Source organism: Chelonoidis abingdonii, chromosome 1 (assembly GCF_003597395.2).
Source record: "Chelonoidis abingdonii isolate Lonesome George chromosome 1, CheloAbing_2.0, whole genome shotgun sequence".
In the NCBI taxonomy this organism is placed as follows: domain Eukaryota; kingdom Metazoa; phylum Chordata; order Testudines; family Testudinidae; genus Chelonoidis; species Chelonoidis abingdonii.
In genome coordinates, this window is record NC_133769.1 from 215,804,432 (window position 1) to 215,823,019 (window position 18,588).

The 18,588-nt window shown below is 46.7% G+C and overlaps 1 protein-coding gene across 1 annotated transcript in view; it reads right to left on the bottom strand.

The window, feature by feature from the left end:
* TSPAN7 (tetraspanin 7) overlaps positions 1 to 16,145 on the bottom strand; it is a 217,464-nt gene extending 201,319 nt beyond the window's left edge. The window contains exon 1 of the mRNA XM_032795761.2: positions 15,881 to 16,145. Within this exon, the coding sequence (XP_032651652.1) occupies positions 15,881 to 15,961 (81 nt within the window). The 5' untranslated portion in view covers positions 15,962 to 16,145. The remainder of the gene's footprint in view (positions 1 to 15,880) is intronic.
* Positions 16,146 to 18,588: the final 2,443 nt, after the last annotated feature.

An 18,588-nucleotide genomic window follows, 5' to 3' on the forward strand; every position in this document is an offset into this window, starting at 1 on the left:
TGATCCAGTCAACGAGAGGTAGCGCCGATAGTGCCAGCAGTCCCACCAGCTCTAGTGCAACCTCTGAGCCATGGCGATCTTGCGCGCGTGCTTAAAATGACTGATTACTTGGGAGAGCCTGTTTGATGCCACGCTGGGCATCGACACCGGCACAGTTGCACGATACCCCGCTAGCCGAGTAGCTACTTGCTGAGAGTTGTCGCGCCAGGATAGGCCATGCGTGTCACGGCCTCCCGCAGATTCTTGGAGCTTGGCGGGGGCCTGTGCTCGTGCCACTAGGGCGCTCCGCTCCTCTAAGATCGACCGATTGTAACGACCAGGGAGCATGGGGGCCGTCAGTTGACTGCAGTGTGTCGATCGCTTAGCCTTTGTCCCTTGAGAGGGCACCATTGACTTCCTTCCCACTGGACCCCTGCCGTTCGGCCTAGGCCCGGGATAGAACGCCGGGAGCCGGCCTGATTGTGTGCCGGCTCTTGCGTGATGGAGCGGTCATGAAAGGCAGAGCGCCCGTGTCCGGCATCTGCGAAGACAGAATAGTCCCCGCTGGGGTCTCCACTCGGGAGACTGTCCCCACCTTGCACAGGCTGGACTGCTCGTGTCGTCACCGGCAAGGTTATATGTCAACAGCTTACACGACGCAGTGATAGGCATGTATAGTCGTGCGAGAGTCCACCTAGGTACCGTGGTACGTGGTCGCCGGTGTAGTACACATTTGAGGAGCGAATTCGGTGCTGTTGCCAGGTGTCTGTTGCGGTTAGAGTCCGATTGCGGATCGCATTCGAGAGAGGTGCAACACGCACGATCGGCGACGACACCCGTCACAGTGTTGATCAGGGACGGCCACCGCCGCTTTTATCCGGCGAGGGGATACGGAGCCAGTGGAAAATATAACCTAGTTAGAGCGGGACCGGGAGGCTCTCTCCTAGGTTCTCCTCGTCAAGGGTCTATGTGCTGCATAGAGGAGAGAGCGGGGAGCTCTACGTCCAAAAAGTCCTAGAGGGACAACCGGCCGCATTATTCTTGCGGTGCCAGGTACCTGCTATCGTATCTATGCCGCAGAACCCATATAAGTATAATGGTGCCGTTCCGCGCGCGCAGCCTCTTGTTGCTCCTCCCCCCACCACGCCCCGTCAAGACTTTTAGTAGACGACCGTGGCTGCTTTGTTGCGAACTGTTGCCGGGTCGGCAGGGGCATATATACGGTGCCGCAAAGGCGCCACGCCAGGGGGCGCCTGCCGACCCGCCGGGTGTTGCTAGGGGAAAATTCTTCCGACGAACGTGCACGCGGCGCGTGCACACATACTTGGAATGAATATGAGCAAGCACTCGAAGAAGAACCTCTCTTCTAGAGAGAGACACCCACACCTCCTTTACTTCTCTGTGGAGTAACAAGCCACCAGTCTCATCAGGTCAGCAGAACACATTTTAGCCCTTTCCCTGTATGAGCAATACCTGCTCAATACAAACCAAAACAGATGGAAATTATTTCTTCAATTATTACAATTCAGTCCAGCAATTCAGGGGTTTTAGGATTTAAAATTTGTTGCAAAAAACTACAAGACAGAGCATTTGAAAAACCTCCTGCAGAACACGAAAAGGAGATTACAGCAAAATTCACATTAACAGCATCATCTGTATTTTTTTTTTTTTTTATTGTAGCTTCTATAAACCTTCTACTTTATTCCCAGAACTCAAAAAATAGCTCTGTTATGAAATAACTGTAATCTAGTAAATCACGAATACGCTATGCTTCCTACTTTGCCTCTGACTTTGCTATAAGATAAATGTAAGTGCTTTCTTCCCATAGCCCCAAAATTCTCATGAAAGCATCCCCTAACTGGTGCAAGAATCAGCCATCAACTCATCACTATAAAATGCAAGGTTAAAAAGGAAGAAAGATCTACTCTGTAGAAGGATGTATAGGAGATTTCTTTAATCTTGTGAGGTGCTCACATAGTGTAGTAATGAGCACCTGTAATTAAATACAAATGTTCCTGCAGTGTTGTCACTGACCCCTGACTACTTGTAGCCTCCTGTGTGGTTCTACAGGTTGGGTGTTCTCTTGAGGTTCCAGCAGTCAGGCCTGCCACCTACTAAAGTCAATGGGAGTTTTGCCATTAACTTCAATTGATGCAGAACCGGGATCTTGGGCCCCAAGCCTTCAACGAGTTCCACATGGGCAAACCTCTGCACTAACAAAGAACCACAATGAAATCATACAGCATCCCTGCATAATTGAGGGCATGGTTTGTACAACTTTACATACCTAACCAACCCTTCTACTTACTCACTACTCATTCATTTCAATGCAAAAATCCAGATGCTAGAAGTCACAGGCATTTTTCAAAGTTAAAAAGACACAGAACCCATGATGGCAGCAGACAGACATCCATCCTTACCTACAGCAGAAGAAAAGACTTAACAGCATTAGGTAATCCAGTCACATGACCTGCGGTCCTGCAAACATTTAGATGACAGTAGTCTCACAGAGTTCAACAGGAGTACTCACGTGCATAAGTGAAGGGTTAAGGCCACAGAGGCATTGCAAGAATTTATAATTCTCCAGAGAGAAGATTTCTTGGCACACAATGTTGAAGTTGTTGGGGTTTTTTGTTGTTGAATATGGTTTCACACAAGAGACTATGGAATAAAACCAATAATTCTGTGCATCTAAAATGTAATTATATCTTATGAGTACATTTGTATAAGCTTCTGAAGTTAGCCTAGGGAATCAAAAGCTGATGGGTTCTTTCACCCTTCCCTCCATATTATTTATTCATGAAGTATTGTAACATTTCACAGGATAAAGGGAAAGTTACATTTTGTGACTCATCTTCCTCAGAAAAATGCTTCTTTAAATACACAGAATTTCAACAGATTTATATACTAGTCTTAAGACAAATAATTAAAGGATTTAGTCAATTGGGAAACACTTTATAGGCAACCAGTGAATTTTCATTTACTAAAAAAGTTTCCAGTTTTAGATGCTGAATAGCATACACAAAATAAAGGCCTCAGCACCAGCATCATTTTAAAACTACTTCTCTCTCAAACCCCTGCTACTGAAAGTCAATGCAGTGCTATACTCTTGCAAATACCAGTACCTTCTCCTTGTACTACTGAAGGGTTCTGGACCTTGGAGTATGAGGATACGAATAAAGCTGTTTTTCTCTCATTCCATTTTTTCCCCCAAGAAATTTTTAAAAATTGGCTCTTTACAGCGGGAACGGGGGTTGACTAGGGTTAGCACCTAAAATTGTTCATGTTTGTCTGTCTCTAAGTTTTATTTATAACCTTTAAGCCCTATATAAAAAAGAATACTCAGCATTAAGTCTGACAACCTGTTTTTAAATTCACCCTGTTTTGCCTCCTATTTGCTTGCCAAACAATGTCTATGGCTTCCAAGTGGTCAGGAAAAATCTAGAGTCAAGGAGTGGACTGTTTCCTTCTTGGAAGAGAAAGTAGATACAGACTGAGCATATTCTTTCCTAGACTTGTTTTTTGTATTATTTACAGTATAAACAGAGCTCATTATTGCTTTGACAGGAATTAATATTAAACAGTAAAAGCACCAGCTAAATGTACAACTGTGCTCCAGAAAGCAGCCGTGTTCAATCCTTCAGCAAACCAGCAGTCTCTTTCTCAACTATCCTAACTCCTGTACAACCAAAGGTCTCAAACTCTTCCCAAATACAAATTAACACCCTTTAAAGCCTGGGCCTGAGCTGTCACTCATTCACCCCTCCGCTCCACCTAACATCCATGTGTCACTCAAGAGAAGTCATCACTGTCAAACAGGTCCGTGTAGGGTTGTCCAACTTCAGGAAGACGGAAATTTGTCATTTAAAAAAATAAGTGAGGAGGGGGATGAGTGGATGGGTTTCCATTCCATCTCTGAGGCAACAGGTGCAGTAAATACCCAATTAGTAATCATACTTAAATGACAAATAGAGACTAAGTATTAGACTATTAACTCAGGCAATCAGTACCTTGGAACATTTCAAATAAGACTTACTTCTGTTATTATATTCATATTTTAGCATGCTTATATCATCTTTTCAGAATTTGAATGGATGTCACTACTGTGAAAGCTATTCAAAGGCAAATCTGTATCTACCCCATATTAGGCAAGTTAACTGATCTTCTGAGACCACTTCCCTGCCAAGGAAGAGAACCATAGGATCTCATGTAAGAAGGTACAACAGAGTAGAAAGAAAGTGAGCACCTGGCTTATGTCTGAAACATCTTTGTTATTTTTAAGTCAGTCTCCATGTTTTAGTTCAATAGTTTTTTAGTAATTAACTAAGGATATATTTGTTAAACAACATAGCTATCTTAAATAATACCTTAATCTTTTCTATTAACACATTCCATCGAAGATGTTACGCTGGAATACTTCCCTTTTGCTAGAACAGTGGTCCCCAACCTTTTCCGGGTGGCGGGCACCAGACAACAAGCCACCAAGGACCGTGGCCGGCGGACAAGCATCCACCAAAATGCCGCCGAGAAGCGGCGATGTCTCTTGACGTTGCCGCTTCTCGGCGGCATTTTGGCAGCGACACCTCTTGATGACGCTGCTTTTCGGCGGCATTTCAGCGGAATTCTTGTCCGCTCGCCACTACACAGGCGCATATAGATGCCCCTGCAGGCGCCATGGCGCCCGCAGGCACCGCGTTGGGGACCCCTGTGCTAGAACTATAATTAAAATTTTGAGACCATATATTTAATAACAGCAGTATCAAGCAAAGTTGGATGAAAACCACATAGTAATGAATTTAAAAAGCAAGCTCTGAGGTTATGTTTTTAAACAACTAAATATTTAAAAATATTTATTTAATCAGTAAAATTCCCATTAGGCTGCACTCACAAGAAAACACCATTATCTTTAATCTTTCATATATGTTAGCAACTATGTGGACACTTTAAACCAGCCGTGAAAGTGTTCAAAGACAAAAACTGAGTTTGACGGGGGTGGGGATGTTTGTTTGGGGTTTATTTTGTTTTTAGCTGTAATTTCTCCAGAATTCAGATAACCAGCTGAGGCCTTGTCTACACTGACAAGTTTCTGTGCAGTAAAGCCACTTTCTGTGGTGTAACTCCCGAGGTGTACACCCTGCCAAACCACTTAGTGCACAGAAACTGCACAGTTGCAACGCCGTAAAAAACCGACCCCCATGAGAGGCGTACAGCTTTCTGCACCAGGGGTACAATGCCATGATGCCAGTGTACACACCCTGGTAGATTACAGCACTGTGATTGGCCTCCCAGAGGTGTCCCAAAATGCTTGCTCTCGCCCGTCTGGTCATCGGTTTGAACTCAGGTGACCAAATCATGAGCCCTACTCCTTAAATTCCTAAGGAATTTTGAAAGTCCCCTTCCTGTTTGCTCGGTGACGCATGCAGTGGTCTCAGTGCATCTTTCCAGGTGACCACGCCTGCTCCATGCACCAGGCGATCTCCCTCTTGGAACAATGATGAGCTGCTGGACCTCATCAGCATTTGGGGAGAGGAGGCTGTCCAGTCCCAGCCGTGCTCCAGCTGTAGGAATTATGATACGTAAGGACAGATTTCACAATGCATGACAGAAAGGGACCACGAGTGGGAGACACTGCAGTGCAGGGTCAAAGAGAGGGAGCTGCGGAACGCCTACCACAAGGCGCGGGAGGCAAACCACCCTTCCAGTGCTCCGCCCACGAACTGCCAGTTCTACAAAGAACAGGGCACGATACTCGGTGACAACCCCACCTCAACTGCAAAGGCCACTGTGGACACTTCGGTGGCTCGCGTGCCAGTTGAGAGCGGATTGAGTCAGAAGAAGGAAATCTTGGATAAGGATGTGGCGAGGGAGGGGGACCCACAGGCAGAGGATGACTCGGAGGTCAGAGATGCATGCAGCCAAGAGCTCTTCTCTACACTGGAGGAGGCTAGCCAGTCACAGCTGTAGGAACTTGGCGACGTTCAAACAAGGGATGAGGCCCTTGTTAAGTGGCTTTGATTTTGGGAATCGCTGAAGCAAGTTGTTGGGGGCAGGAGGGCTGCAGAAAACAGGCTTGTGTCTGTATGATGTGCGTACCAACACATGCCTAGTCTGAGCAGCAGAACAAGGTTTTGATTGACTCCCTCATTTCACGGGAATCTGCCAAAGAGATCTCCATGAAACTCTCATGGAGATACTGGGCAATCCACTGACGCAGGTTCTTTGGCAAAGCTGCTTTGTTTCTTGCCCCACTGAGGGTAACTTTCTCGTGCCACTCTGCCGTCACTGGGGAAGAGGAGTGGTAGAGGGCTGTCATAAACAGATGGTTAAGGGTTAATGTCTCTTTTACCTGTAAAGGGTTAAGAAGCTCAGTAAACCTGGCTGACACCTGACCAGAGGACCATTAGGGGGACAAGATACTTTCAAATCTTGGTGGAGGGAATATCTGTCTATGCTGTTTGTTTTGTTCGTGTTCGCCTCTGGGGCTCTGAGGGACCAAGTAACGAAACACCCAGTTTCTCAATCTTTCTAAATCAGTCTCTCATGTTTCAAAATAGTAAATAATACCAGAAGAGCGGATTAGTCTTATGTTTGTTTCTTAACTTGTAAAGTTGTTGCTGGAAGATTTTTACCTCGTTTGCTGTAACTTTGAATCTCAGGCTCGGGGGAGGCAGTCCTCTAGTCTATATGAATCTGATACCTGTAAGCATTTTACATCCTGATTAACAGGAAATAATTTTTACTTTTCTTTCTTTATTAAAAAGCTTTTTTTTAAAGAACGATAAGTGTCTTGTTTTAAGATCCAAGGAGATTGAGTGTGAACTCAACCAGGGATGGTGGGGGAAAACGGAGAGGGATAGGTTATTCCTTTTGTTTAGATCCAAGGATTTGACTGTATAGCTTCCCAAGGCAATCCAAGGAGGGGAAAGTCTAGGGCGGGGGGGAAGAGGAGGAATGGTTTATTTCTCCTTGTTTTAAGACCCAAGGAGTTTGGGTCTTGGGTTCCCCAAGGAAGGTTTTTGGGGGAACAGGAAGTGTGCCAAACACTATATTTGGCTGGTTGCAGCGTTATCAGATCTAAACTAGGAATTAAGCTTAGAAGGATCCATGGAGATCCCCACTTTTTGGACGCTAAAGTTCAAAGTGGGGAAAAAACCTTGACAGGCGCATTGCTGCACACAGGCAAGCTGCATAAGAGCCAGGGCAGAAGCCACAGTCTTGGAGAAGACCCTCCTTTGATTCCCTGCTCACCCTCAGCAGCAAGATACCTTCCAGAAGGAACACAGCCTGTGGAAAATGTGGGGACAGTAATGATTATAAGCCCCCCCACGCACAGTGCTGGCTCTCCCCAAGAGCCACATGCCCAGTGTACAGTACGGTCCTGGGATACTGATTTCCCCGGCCCCTGTGGTTACTCACCATTCTGGGGGTCTTGTGGCTCACGTGTGGGGTCAGCCAGTTAGTGACGGGTATGTGAATAGTGGGTGTGTTTTAAATCACTGAAGCAGTGGTCTGTGTGTTGCAAACAATACTGCTTCTGTAAAATGTTGCATTTTGGCTTCACATGTATGACCTTGGGAGCCCAGCCTCCCTCTTTGTTATCACCAGCTGAACGATTGCGCTGAATTAGAAAGCGGCCATGAAGAACTAAAGCAGACTTTTTGTGTGATGACATGATGCACTCCACGCCAAAAAACAAGAATTGAAGGAGTCTTGGGATAGCGAAAAGAGGGACCGAAAGGAGAATGCAGTGCGCCAGAACAAAGTGACTCTTTAAAGTTTATGGAGCGCCAAGCGGACATGCTCCAGGCGCTACTAGCATTGAAAACCAAGCAGCTCCGCAGCTGTCCTCCCCTGCAGCCGCAAAACTCTTTCCTGTGCCCCTCAGACGCAGCCAACACACTCTTATCCACATCTTGGCTCCAGCCCTGCAGACTCCCAGTACCCACTGCACTCAACACCCGTCCCTCTGCAGTTTAGCCCTGATGAAGTACAGTACCCACTGCACTGTACTCCAAAGGAGAAGGTTGGGTATGATCCCTGGACATATACAAATCTTTAACTATCCCTGGACCCTACCTCCTCCTAAGACCCTCCCTTCCACCATCCTCCTTAGTGATTATGTGTTTTTTTGTTTGTCTCTCTCCTCCAGTTGTTGTTTTTTAATAAAAAAATTGTTTTGGTTTGAAACAATCTTTATTCCATTAATTGAAAGCAAACACAGCCCTGCAGAGCAAAAGGAAATTTTCTTAAGCCTTCATAGTACATCATCTGCACCAATCATAATCATCTCCTAGCATTACAAGCACTGCATTCTCGAGCACAGCAACAAATATTAGCCGCTTTCAAAATTGCAGCTTCAAACTGCTGCCTCAAGGCATCCCTGATCCTAATGGCTCCGCACTGCACCCCTCTAATAGCCCAGGTCTCTGGCTGTTCATATTCACTGAGGCTCAGTGCCTGGAGGCTGGTCCAGCCCTGAGTGAAGCTTTCACTCTTACCTTCACAAATATTATGGGGCATACAGCATGCGGTTATAAGCACAGGAATAATGTCATCGGCCAGATCTAGACTCCCATATAGGTAGCGCCAACGGGCCTTTAAATGGCCAAAAGCATACTCAGTCATTTTACACTTGCTCAGTCTGTTGTTGAACCACTCCTTGCTGCTGTCAAGGTTTCCCAGGTATGGCTTCATAAGCCATGGCATTAAGAGGTAGGCAGAGTCTCCCAGGATCACAATGGGCATTTCAACTTCCCTTAGGGCAATCTTCTGGTCCGGGAAGAAAGTCCCGGCTTGCAGCTTCCTGAACACGTCAGTGTTCCAAAAGATGCATGCATCATACATCTTTCCAGAGCAGCCTGTGTTAATGTCTGTGAAACGCCCACAGTGATAAAAAAGCACCTGAAGACTCAGAGAAATACCCCTCCGATTAATGTACTTGGTGGCTAGGTGGTCTGGTGCCAGAATTGGAATATGCGTTCCATCTATTGCACCTCCATAGTAAGGGAAGCCGATTTGTGCAAAGCCATTCACAATGTCACGCACATTGTTCAGAGTCACAGTCTTTCGGAGCAGGATAGGATTAATGGCCCTGCACACTTCCGTCAACATGAGTCCACCGGTCAACTTTCCTACTCCAAACTGGTTAGCAACCGATCAGTAGCAATCTGGAGTAGCCATCTTCCACAGTCCAATTGCCATGCACTTCTCTAGAGACAAGGCAGTTCTCATTCTCATGTCCTTGCGCCGCAGGGCTGGGGCAAGCTCATCACACAGTCCAATGAATGTGGCTTTCCTTATCTGAAAGTTCTGTAGCCACTGCTTGTCAACCCAGACGTGCATGATGCTGTGATCTCACCACTCAATGCTTGTTTCCCGAGCCCAAAAGCACCATTCCACTGTGGTCAGCACCTTCGTGAATGCCACAATCTCATATCATAACTACACACGTGGCAAGATCAATGTCGAACTCCTCTTACCTTTGTAATTTAAGGAATAACTCCACTACGAGTTAGTGAGAGCGAGCAGCATATTGGTCAACAGTATGGGACCCATTCCTGCAGACCGAAGAAGCAGAGTGCGCAGTACACAAACCATTGAAATGTGGATGGAAGCACAGGCAGTGGCTCCCTCGGCCCCGCCCCCGCTTCTCCCCCCTCACAGAGCCGCAGCGTGGCAAGCACTGGCACCAGCACTCTGGGCAGCTCTGCAGCTCCTGCCGCTTTGAGCGGCATGGTAAGGGGGTGGGGCTGCGAGCTCCAGTGGGCCGCGCAGCATCCTTACACGCTGCCCTGAGGGCTGAGAAGAGGGGCAGGGTGCGATTGGAGGGGGCAGAGGTTCTGGGGTGGTGGTCAGGAGACGGGGAACGGGCGGCGATGGGTAGGCATGAGAGTTCTGGGGGTCTGTCAGGGTGGTGATGGATGGGATCGGGGCAGTCAGGGGACAGGGAGCGGGGCAAGTTGATGACTCCTTTCCAGAAAGGTGGCTAATGCAGCAGTTTAAAAAATATCCTTCAGGTAGTTTTAAAGAAGAAAATAATTTAGAAAATGCTTTCACATCATTAAGATTCTAGTACTTTATGGTGGCTGTGTGTTAGCTGCATTAGCCACCTTTCTGAAGGCAGAACAAGGAGGGGACTTTGGCTCCAACCCTGCTCACTGCTTCTGCTAATTTCCATACTAGATGGAGCTACAAAGCCACTCCCTTTCTCCATCTACTGACCTAATTTGCTAAGAAGCTTAGGGGATGCACTCCTGCTTCATCTTATAGAAGCCTGTCTCCTTCTTCCCCTTATACCAAAGAGGCTCAAACCTTTTCATAGCATGGCCCACATTTTAATACAGAGGATTGCCTGGTAAGCACCTACCCCTCCCATTCAAGATCATGTAACATTCTTGTGGCAACTAGAGCATTTGCCCACATCGAAAACTAACACGAGGAAAGTAAAGTATTTTTAGCTGTCTTTTAATGTAGTTTAACAACTGTGAGTAAGGAAAAGCCAGCCAGCAGCATGTGACCAGTTTGAGGCCTTCTGCCCTAAACATAAGCGCAGCTATCTGCTCAATCATCATTCCTTAGACACACTGTTGTAATGTGACCCCTTAATGCTGGGGGCGGGGAGAGGGTTGATTTTTCAAGTAACCAAAATTTAAAAATCGGACCACTGCAAGTGCCGTTTCTTCATCTCAATTTTTGAATGTATATTAAAATCTGGTTTAGTTCTATGAATGGTAATCTAAATGTCAATCTATTTGAAATAGCTCATCCATTGAAGTTTGCTGCTCTTCCATTCAATGGTCCATATTTTAAACATACTTTTATGAGCATCTGGTTTGCAAGGATTTATTGCCTTTTTTTTCTCCCACAACAGGACATGCCTTCAAGCTCAGGGTGCCCCAGGATCCAAGATGCAAGAGTTTCCACTTTTCTGTAGTGTTCTTTTCAGAATGGTATCAAATGAGTTTGCTTGTTTCAAGTGTTAACTCAAGGGTCACTCATTTTGCACCTTTAAAATGTAATAAACTTTGAGCAGAAGACAAACTCCTTTCTTTCACAGCAAAGTAACCTGAACACAACCAATATCCATTTTCTTAAGACTCCCTAGCAAAAGACAAAGACACAGAAAGACCTAGACCAGTAATTGTTTTATTTGGGTGATGCCCAAATGCACTGCAAAGCTTTTGGAACATGATCATATTAGGAACATATATTTAAACATACAACAATTTAAGACACAAGTTAATAAATGGATACCTAGAGAATTCTCTCCTCTACAGAAAATCCATTTTGAATTCTAACCCAAAGCCTTTTAAACCAGAAAATATCTCATTTCTTTGCAATCTACTTGTACAGAAATATGAAAGGAGGAAAATAAAGGTGGATAATAGTACAGTATGGCTTTTTGCTGCTTTTTCTGAAACTGATGCTTGCACTGTAGAATCCTGATTAGGAAAGATGTGGTTGTTGAATTTTTATTACAACTTTCCTTACAGACTAAAACCAGTAACCGTAGGCATTCAAAATGTACTATGAGTAAGAATACATATACGTATGTAAGCTTTTTAATCTCTGCTTTGGAAGTTTTCTTGCATGCTCATATATTTACAGAAAAAGGGGGTGGGGGAGGAAGCGATCAAAAAAGTCAACATTATTAAATAAAACCGATTTGGAAATGAGTGGGCTAAATACAGTATGAAATCAGAGTAAAGTAACTCTCTTCATTAACACCCTGCTGCTCTGCTATTGTTAAGATGGCAGTCTCACTCAGTGTTTCTCCTAGAAACCCTGATTTTCAGGCACCTATCCCATCAATAAAGCTTGCTCTAGAATTAAATTTAGAAAAATAATCACTCACAGTGGGAACACTTTGGATATTTGATGTCTTTAAAAAAGGAAATTCTATTTAGAGAACTTTTTGAATGTTGTACTTCATACAAGTATCAAAAAAAGCATATTGGTTTTAGTCAATTGGTTTCTGCCCTTTGCCCCCCAATGTGTAACATCCCTGCCAGTCATCTGAAGGGTTCCTCAGACATTTCTCCTTTTCTCCATTGCTCCCTTCCTCAAGGTTTACACTGCAACCCCCATGTTCATAGCTATAACAGACCAGAGAGCTCCTCAAAAGCTAGATGGACTGACTGCAGTTGAGTGATGCAGGACCTTCCTTCTCATGAGTTCAGCATCCTGCCTCCCAGTCATCTGGGGGAGGCTTTTATTAAAATAAAAGTTTGCAAACCACCCATTCATAACATTGGCCTATTTGCTTGTAACAGTGAAATAAAAATCTCAGATATGCACTTTGGAAAAGTAGCTGTTTTTTGTATTTATGATGTTTTCAGACCCGTGGATTGACACAGGGGCCAGTTCTCTGATCTACATGGGCCTCTATGCTGCTCCACTGGCATAAAGGGATGAAAATAGTACCCCAGGAAATACTCCAACATCAGATGGTTCCCCAGATGCACAAAGTTGTCCCAATGGCTCTAACTTGCTCTATGCTGTTGAGCGGGAGGGAATGTGGCCACAACACACTATCTTCTTGCTATTCTGACAACAGGCCAACTCTTCTTTAATTTATACCAGGAGCCAAACTAAACCCCAGCAATGCTGATGATATGGCTTAGTTTTTACCTCTCCTAGTTCTTAGGCCAAGTGAAGGGCAGAGCAATGAAGAATCAGGCTCTGTGATGGGTGCTCTGTCTCTTTAATAGACTGTCTGGGGTTTGTTTTTCCCTTTGAGATTCAGTTCTGCCCCAACTCAGGTTTTCTAGTCTTGTGTGAGCTGTGTGTGTAAGTGAACATGATGCCAGTTAAGTTGGAAGAGTAGTAGAGTTTGGTTTATTGTTGCAGTATTCTCTCTTTCTTTATTCTTTCTACTCTTCTAAAGAAACAAAGAAGAATGGAAAAGACAAATACATACTCTTGTGTAAATGTTGGAGATTGTCCAGTTTCTAATGCCTGGAAGAGCCAAATTAGTCAAACCTTGTTGGGGTCAGAGATGCTACTGGTTAGCACATGGTAATCTAAGGACTTGTTTAGATGAGAGAAATTTGGTATAACCTCTCCTCCTTCCCCAGTGTAGACCCACTGTAATGGTGCAAAATGGAGCTTAACAGCAGGACGTGTGCCAAAAAGATATTTACTGGGGTAAATCATTTAGCTGCATGGCTGCTGTTACACCCTTGCAATGAGTCTACTCTGTAGGTTTGCACCAATGTAATTATATCTGGTTTGGTTTTGGTTGTTTTTATTTTGGGGACCAATGTTGGTTTGTTGTTGTTAAACTGGGATTTGCCTGGATCACTGTTTTTCTTTACAAGCTAACCCAGTTGCCTGGTCACTATCACAGGCTTGCAGATTTTTTTAAATGGGATTAGTGCTCATGAAATGTGCTGGCTCGACAGGCCTGCAGATTTAAGTCTTCTGTTTATACAAAGCACATGGAAAACAGAGACATAGTGGTTACCATTATAAAGGCAACATTTGATGTATTCACCGTGGTTTTTGCAGTTATTCCGTAATTGTATAGGGGGAAAGGTACTCTCTTAGATCCTACTGTGTGATAATTGCTGGGAAGAACAACTTTTTCATTGATGACAAAAGTACAAACTTCATCCATTTGCCTGAGCCCTGGGCAGGAGGAATTACTTGCAGGCATGAGAGAATAATTCAGTCTTACTGCCTATTTAAATCACCAGGCCCTTCGGTTGTGGGTGACACCAAAATTGCCAAACAATGTTAACAAAGGTGGTCGGTTTTAACATGGACACTACCATAACAGGGGGTTAGCAGATTAAATTCAGCGGTGGGAGGTCTTTTGAATGAAGCATATAAATTAATATAAGAAAAATGACGTGCATTTTGAATGGGCAATTTCTATTTAGAATATAGCAAGTGGAATGATGTAACACCTAGTTACTGTATGTCAGAGATTTCATATTACAGTTATTAAAACGGTAATACACAATAAGCTTTTATTAGTATGAAGTGACAAGCTTGTTTCAGCGTATTGCGTCAATGAAGTTCAGATTAAGATCTCTAACAGTACACAGTGGGGCCATTATATTATATCATCACCATGTACCATTAAAGAAAGTCTTTAATCTGCAGATGATTGCCAGGATATGCTGCTCATGTCAGCAATCTGCTGAGTAAAAGATCAAGTTGCCATGAAAATATCAACCCCCTGAGTATGTTTGAAAATCCAGGGCCCCCATTACTCAATCATTATAACTCATTAATGTATCTGGGTCAAAAAGAATTAGATTCTGAATTTGGTTATAAACACATGACAGACACCATGATACAGATAAAGTCAGAAAATATGCCACTGGCTTTTGTTAGGAATCTAGCCCGACCAAGTACCGACTATGCTTTTAATTTCAACAAATATTTTTAAATTACCAGTTTATTTTCACACAAGATGCTGGCTTTTCCGAGTAGCTGCAAGCTAAGCCAGAAACACAAACTTGAAGGAAAAGGATCAGAGAAAACCCACAGAGTAAAATCACAGAGAAATGCTTTTCTCTCCCCACTTTATACACACTTCACAATGGAGGCATGGTGGCCAGCAACAGCCAACAGGTTTGCAGTTCCTTGCCACCACTATCAGCCCTGCAAATTATCCAATATCAGCATAAGAGATTCGCAATGGTGATAAAAATGAAAACATGGTTGCTGAAATGCCTTATCCCTGTGTGTAGCTGCACTGCTTCAACAGAGGGAGATTGGCTTCAGATAAAGTACAAACCATGGGGAAGTGCAGTAGCTTCACCTGACATGCACTGCTAAAAAAACTCAAGTGTACAAATATGATTTATTCTCTACATGGCATAAGCTTTCTGTAACAGAGATAACAATTCCTGTGAATGAGTGCAGCAATAAAGTTGATCATGCTAAATGCACACAGCACTTACCAAAAATCTGGTTTGAGGGGTGGGCAGTAGAGGGAAGATCGGTGAGCAGCCTCCAAAATACACTGAGTACCGGCCAAAAGGGGGCTGACAGCTTTTTCACGGAAACCCATAACATGCTATTGACTTTAAAATAGCAAACAAAACCCAACCTTATAGCATTCCTACATGCTCCTTCCCATGATATTTCATATTACATTCCCCTTCACAAATGGGCTGTGCATACTTCAGAAGAGAGATTGAGAACCAACAGGGCTGTGGTTAAAGCATCCCATTCCCCCTGTACCGGTGCATCACATACCAAGCATCTCATGGATAAGCACCAGGTTAGTCGGTAACAAGGGTCCCGCTAGTCAATGTCATGCTTTTGGCCCCAGGCTGCCATTCAGAAGCCCCTTTGGTAATAGGCAGGGATACCCAGCTCCCTTTGACCAGGGCAGCAGCTGGGTCCCCACCCCCCTGTGTATGTTTGGCAGGCGGAGGGGGGGGGGGACTGTCATTAACGCGTGGCCAGCAGCCTGGGAGAGGCTACAGAAAGGCATAGGGCTACATTTCTAAGGGCAGTGGGAGCAAACTTCAAATCAGAGATGCAGCTTACTGCATGTCACTACCCCCACCAGCGCAGCCCGCTGCCCTGAGACACAGGGACAACGAGAGAGGGAACCAGCAAGGCACAAACAGACAGACACAAACAGACGCAGCAGCCCCAATAATTCGCTCGCTGCATTTGCTCCCGTGGGTGGGGGTTTAAGACCAAAAAAAAAAAAAAATCGGGGGCAAATTCGAATGTGACCCCCACAGACAAGTCAATGACACCCTAGGACGGTGTGGAGAGCTGAAGGAGACACCTGGCAGGAGAAGAGCCCCCAGCAGGCACCCGGGCGTTTGCGCAGCAAAGCCGAGCGGCAGCTGCAGCTGCAGATCCCCGCGCAACGCACCCAATATAACCCCCTGCCCCTGGCTCCCGCCGCGCCCCCGCCCGCACTCACCCAGAAGACGAAGGAGTAGATGATGAGCAGGGTTTTCAGACACGTTATCACGGGTTTGGTCTCCATTCTCCTCGATGCCATACTACTGAGGGCCCGGCTGCTGGGGAAGGGGAGGGGGGCTCAGCGCTCGGCTCGCTCCAGCCTGCGGCTTATCCGCGCCGCCTGCCCCGCTCGCTGCTCGCTCGCTCACTCACGGCGCCGCCGCCCGCCCCGCCTCCTGCCCGAGCCCAGCATTGTGGAGTCACAGCAGCCCCGGGAGCGCGGCGCGCTGCCTGCCAGGCCCGGCCCAGGAGGGAGCCGCACACGCGCCCCCTGCTGCTGGGCCAGGCCCCCACCGCCGGCTCCGGGAAAGCGCCGCTCCTCCGCGGTTCCAGCCCCAGCACGTTAACGCTGCGCCAGGTCTCCCCGAGAAAGGGACCATGGCTCTGCCGGCGGGCTGGGATTCAGCAAGATGAGATTCCATCCAGACAAGTGCCAAGTACCTGGGGAATCTCAGCCAAGACTTTTGAAGGAACTGGCACATGAAATTGCAAAGGCAATAGCAAGGATTTCTAAGGCAGCATCCATATACTCACAGCTCCTGCCCTCTGACTGCAGGATTGCAAATATAGTATCTATATTTAAGAAAGGGGAAAACGTGATTCAGGAAACCACAGGTTCTGCTTCCAACTTTCCCTGGGGGTTCTCAACCCCAGGCTCCATCCCCAAGGCCCCACCAAGGGTTGTGGGGTGTCCTGTTTTGGACTGGAACACCCAGCTGGAAAGGGACCCTGGCGGCTCCGGTCAGCACCACTGACCAGGCCATTAAAAGTCCAGTCAGTGGCACAGCAAGGCTAAGGCAGTCTCCCTGCCTGCCGTGGCTCCACGCTGCTCCTGGTAACAGCAGCATGTCCCCCCTCTGGCTCCTAGGCATAGGGGCAGCCAGGGGGTTCCACACGCTATCCCCACCCCAAGCACCAGCTCTGCAGCTCCCATTGGCTGGGAACCGCAGCCAATAGGAGCTGCAGGGGCAGCATGCAGACCCGCCTGGCCGTGCCTCCATGTAGAAGCCGGGGGGGGGGGGGGCATGGTGCTGCTACCAAGAGTTGCTTGAGGTAAGCACCGCCTGGAGCCTACACCCCTACCCCAGTCCTGATTCCCCTCCCGCCTTCATAACCCCTTGGTCCCAGCACAGAGGACACCCCCACTCCAGGGTCTGCACCACCAGCTGGAACCCTCACCCACACTCCCACACCTGCCCCAGCCCAGAGTCCTCTCCGAACCCCTCAGCCCCAGCATGAAGCCTCTTCCTGCACCCTAAATCCCTTATCCCTGGCCCCACCCCAGAGCCAAAACCCCCATCCAGAGCCCTCACCCCCTCCCGCTTCCCAACCCACTGCCTCAGCTCAGAGCCCCCTCCCGCACTCTGAACTCCACATTTCTGGCCCCACCTTGAACCCCGCACCTACAGCTGGAGCCCTCCCGTTGGGGCTGGCTTTAGGACGTGCAGGGCCCAATTCGAAAGAGCTGCCACTGAAATGCCACCGAAGACAGCAGCAGTGATTGAGCTGCCGCCAAAGATAGCGGCGGCAATTCGGCCGCAGCACAATCGGTTGCCACTGTTTCCAGTGGCACCTCAGCAAAGAGTGCAGGGCCTGATTCCCGGGAATCGCCTTAAAGCCGGCCCTGCCTCCCACACCCCAACTGCCTGAGCCAGCCCAGGGAAAATGAGCAAGTGAGAGTGGGAAGCATGAGCGACAACGGGAGGGAGGGCTGGAGTGAGTGGCAGTGGGGCCTCAGAGAAGGGTCAGGGCAGGGGTGGGGCAAGGGTGTTTGGTTTTATGCGAGTAGAAAGTTGGCAATTCTAGCCCCACCCCTGTCCCGCCTCTTCCTGCCCAGTTCCACTCCCTGCCCTGAGCATGCTCCATCCCCAATCCTCCCCCTCTCTCTCAGTGCCTCCTGCATGCCACAGAACAGCTGATCCATGGCTGCTGGGAGGCGCTGGGAGGGAGGGGGAGTTGACCAGTGGGGCCACCGGTGAGAGGCACTGGGGCGGGGGAGAAGCTGTGGAGGGAGGCGAGCGCTTTGTTGCCAGGGGGTGCTAAGCACCCGCCAACTTTTTTGCATGGGTACTCCAGCCCTAGAGCACCCATGGAGTCAGAGCCTATGCAGGAAACTACAAGCCCATGAGTTTAACCTCAATTGTATGCAAGGTTTTAGAACAAATTTTGAAAGAGAGTAGTTAAGGACATAGGGACAACTGGTAACTGGGATAAAATACAAAATGGTTTTACTAATGTAGATCATGCCAGACCAACCTGAACTCTTTATTTGAGAAGATGACTGATTTTGTAGGCAAAGGTAATGCAGTAGATCTAATTTACCTAGATTTCAGTAAATCTTTTGATAAAGTTTCATGTGGGAAATTATTAGTTAAATTGGAGACGATAGGGATTAATATGAGAATCCAAAGGTGGATAAAGAACTGGTCAAAGGGGAGATTACAACAGGTCATGCTGAAAGGTGAACTGTCAGGCTGGAGTGTGGTTACTAGTGGGGTTCCTCAGGGATCACTCTGGGAACCAATCTTATTTAACATTTTCGTTGATGACATTGGCACAAAAGGTGGAACTGCGCTAATAAAATTTGTGGATGATAAAAAGTTGGGAGGCATTGTCAATATGGAGGAGGACCAGAATATGATACAAGAATATTTGGACAATCTTGAA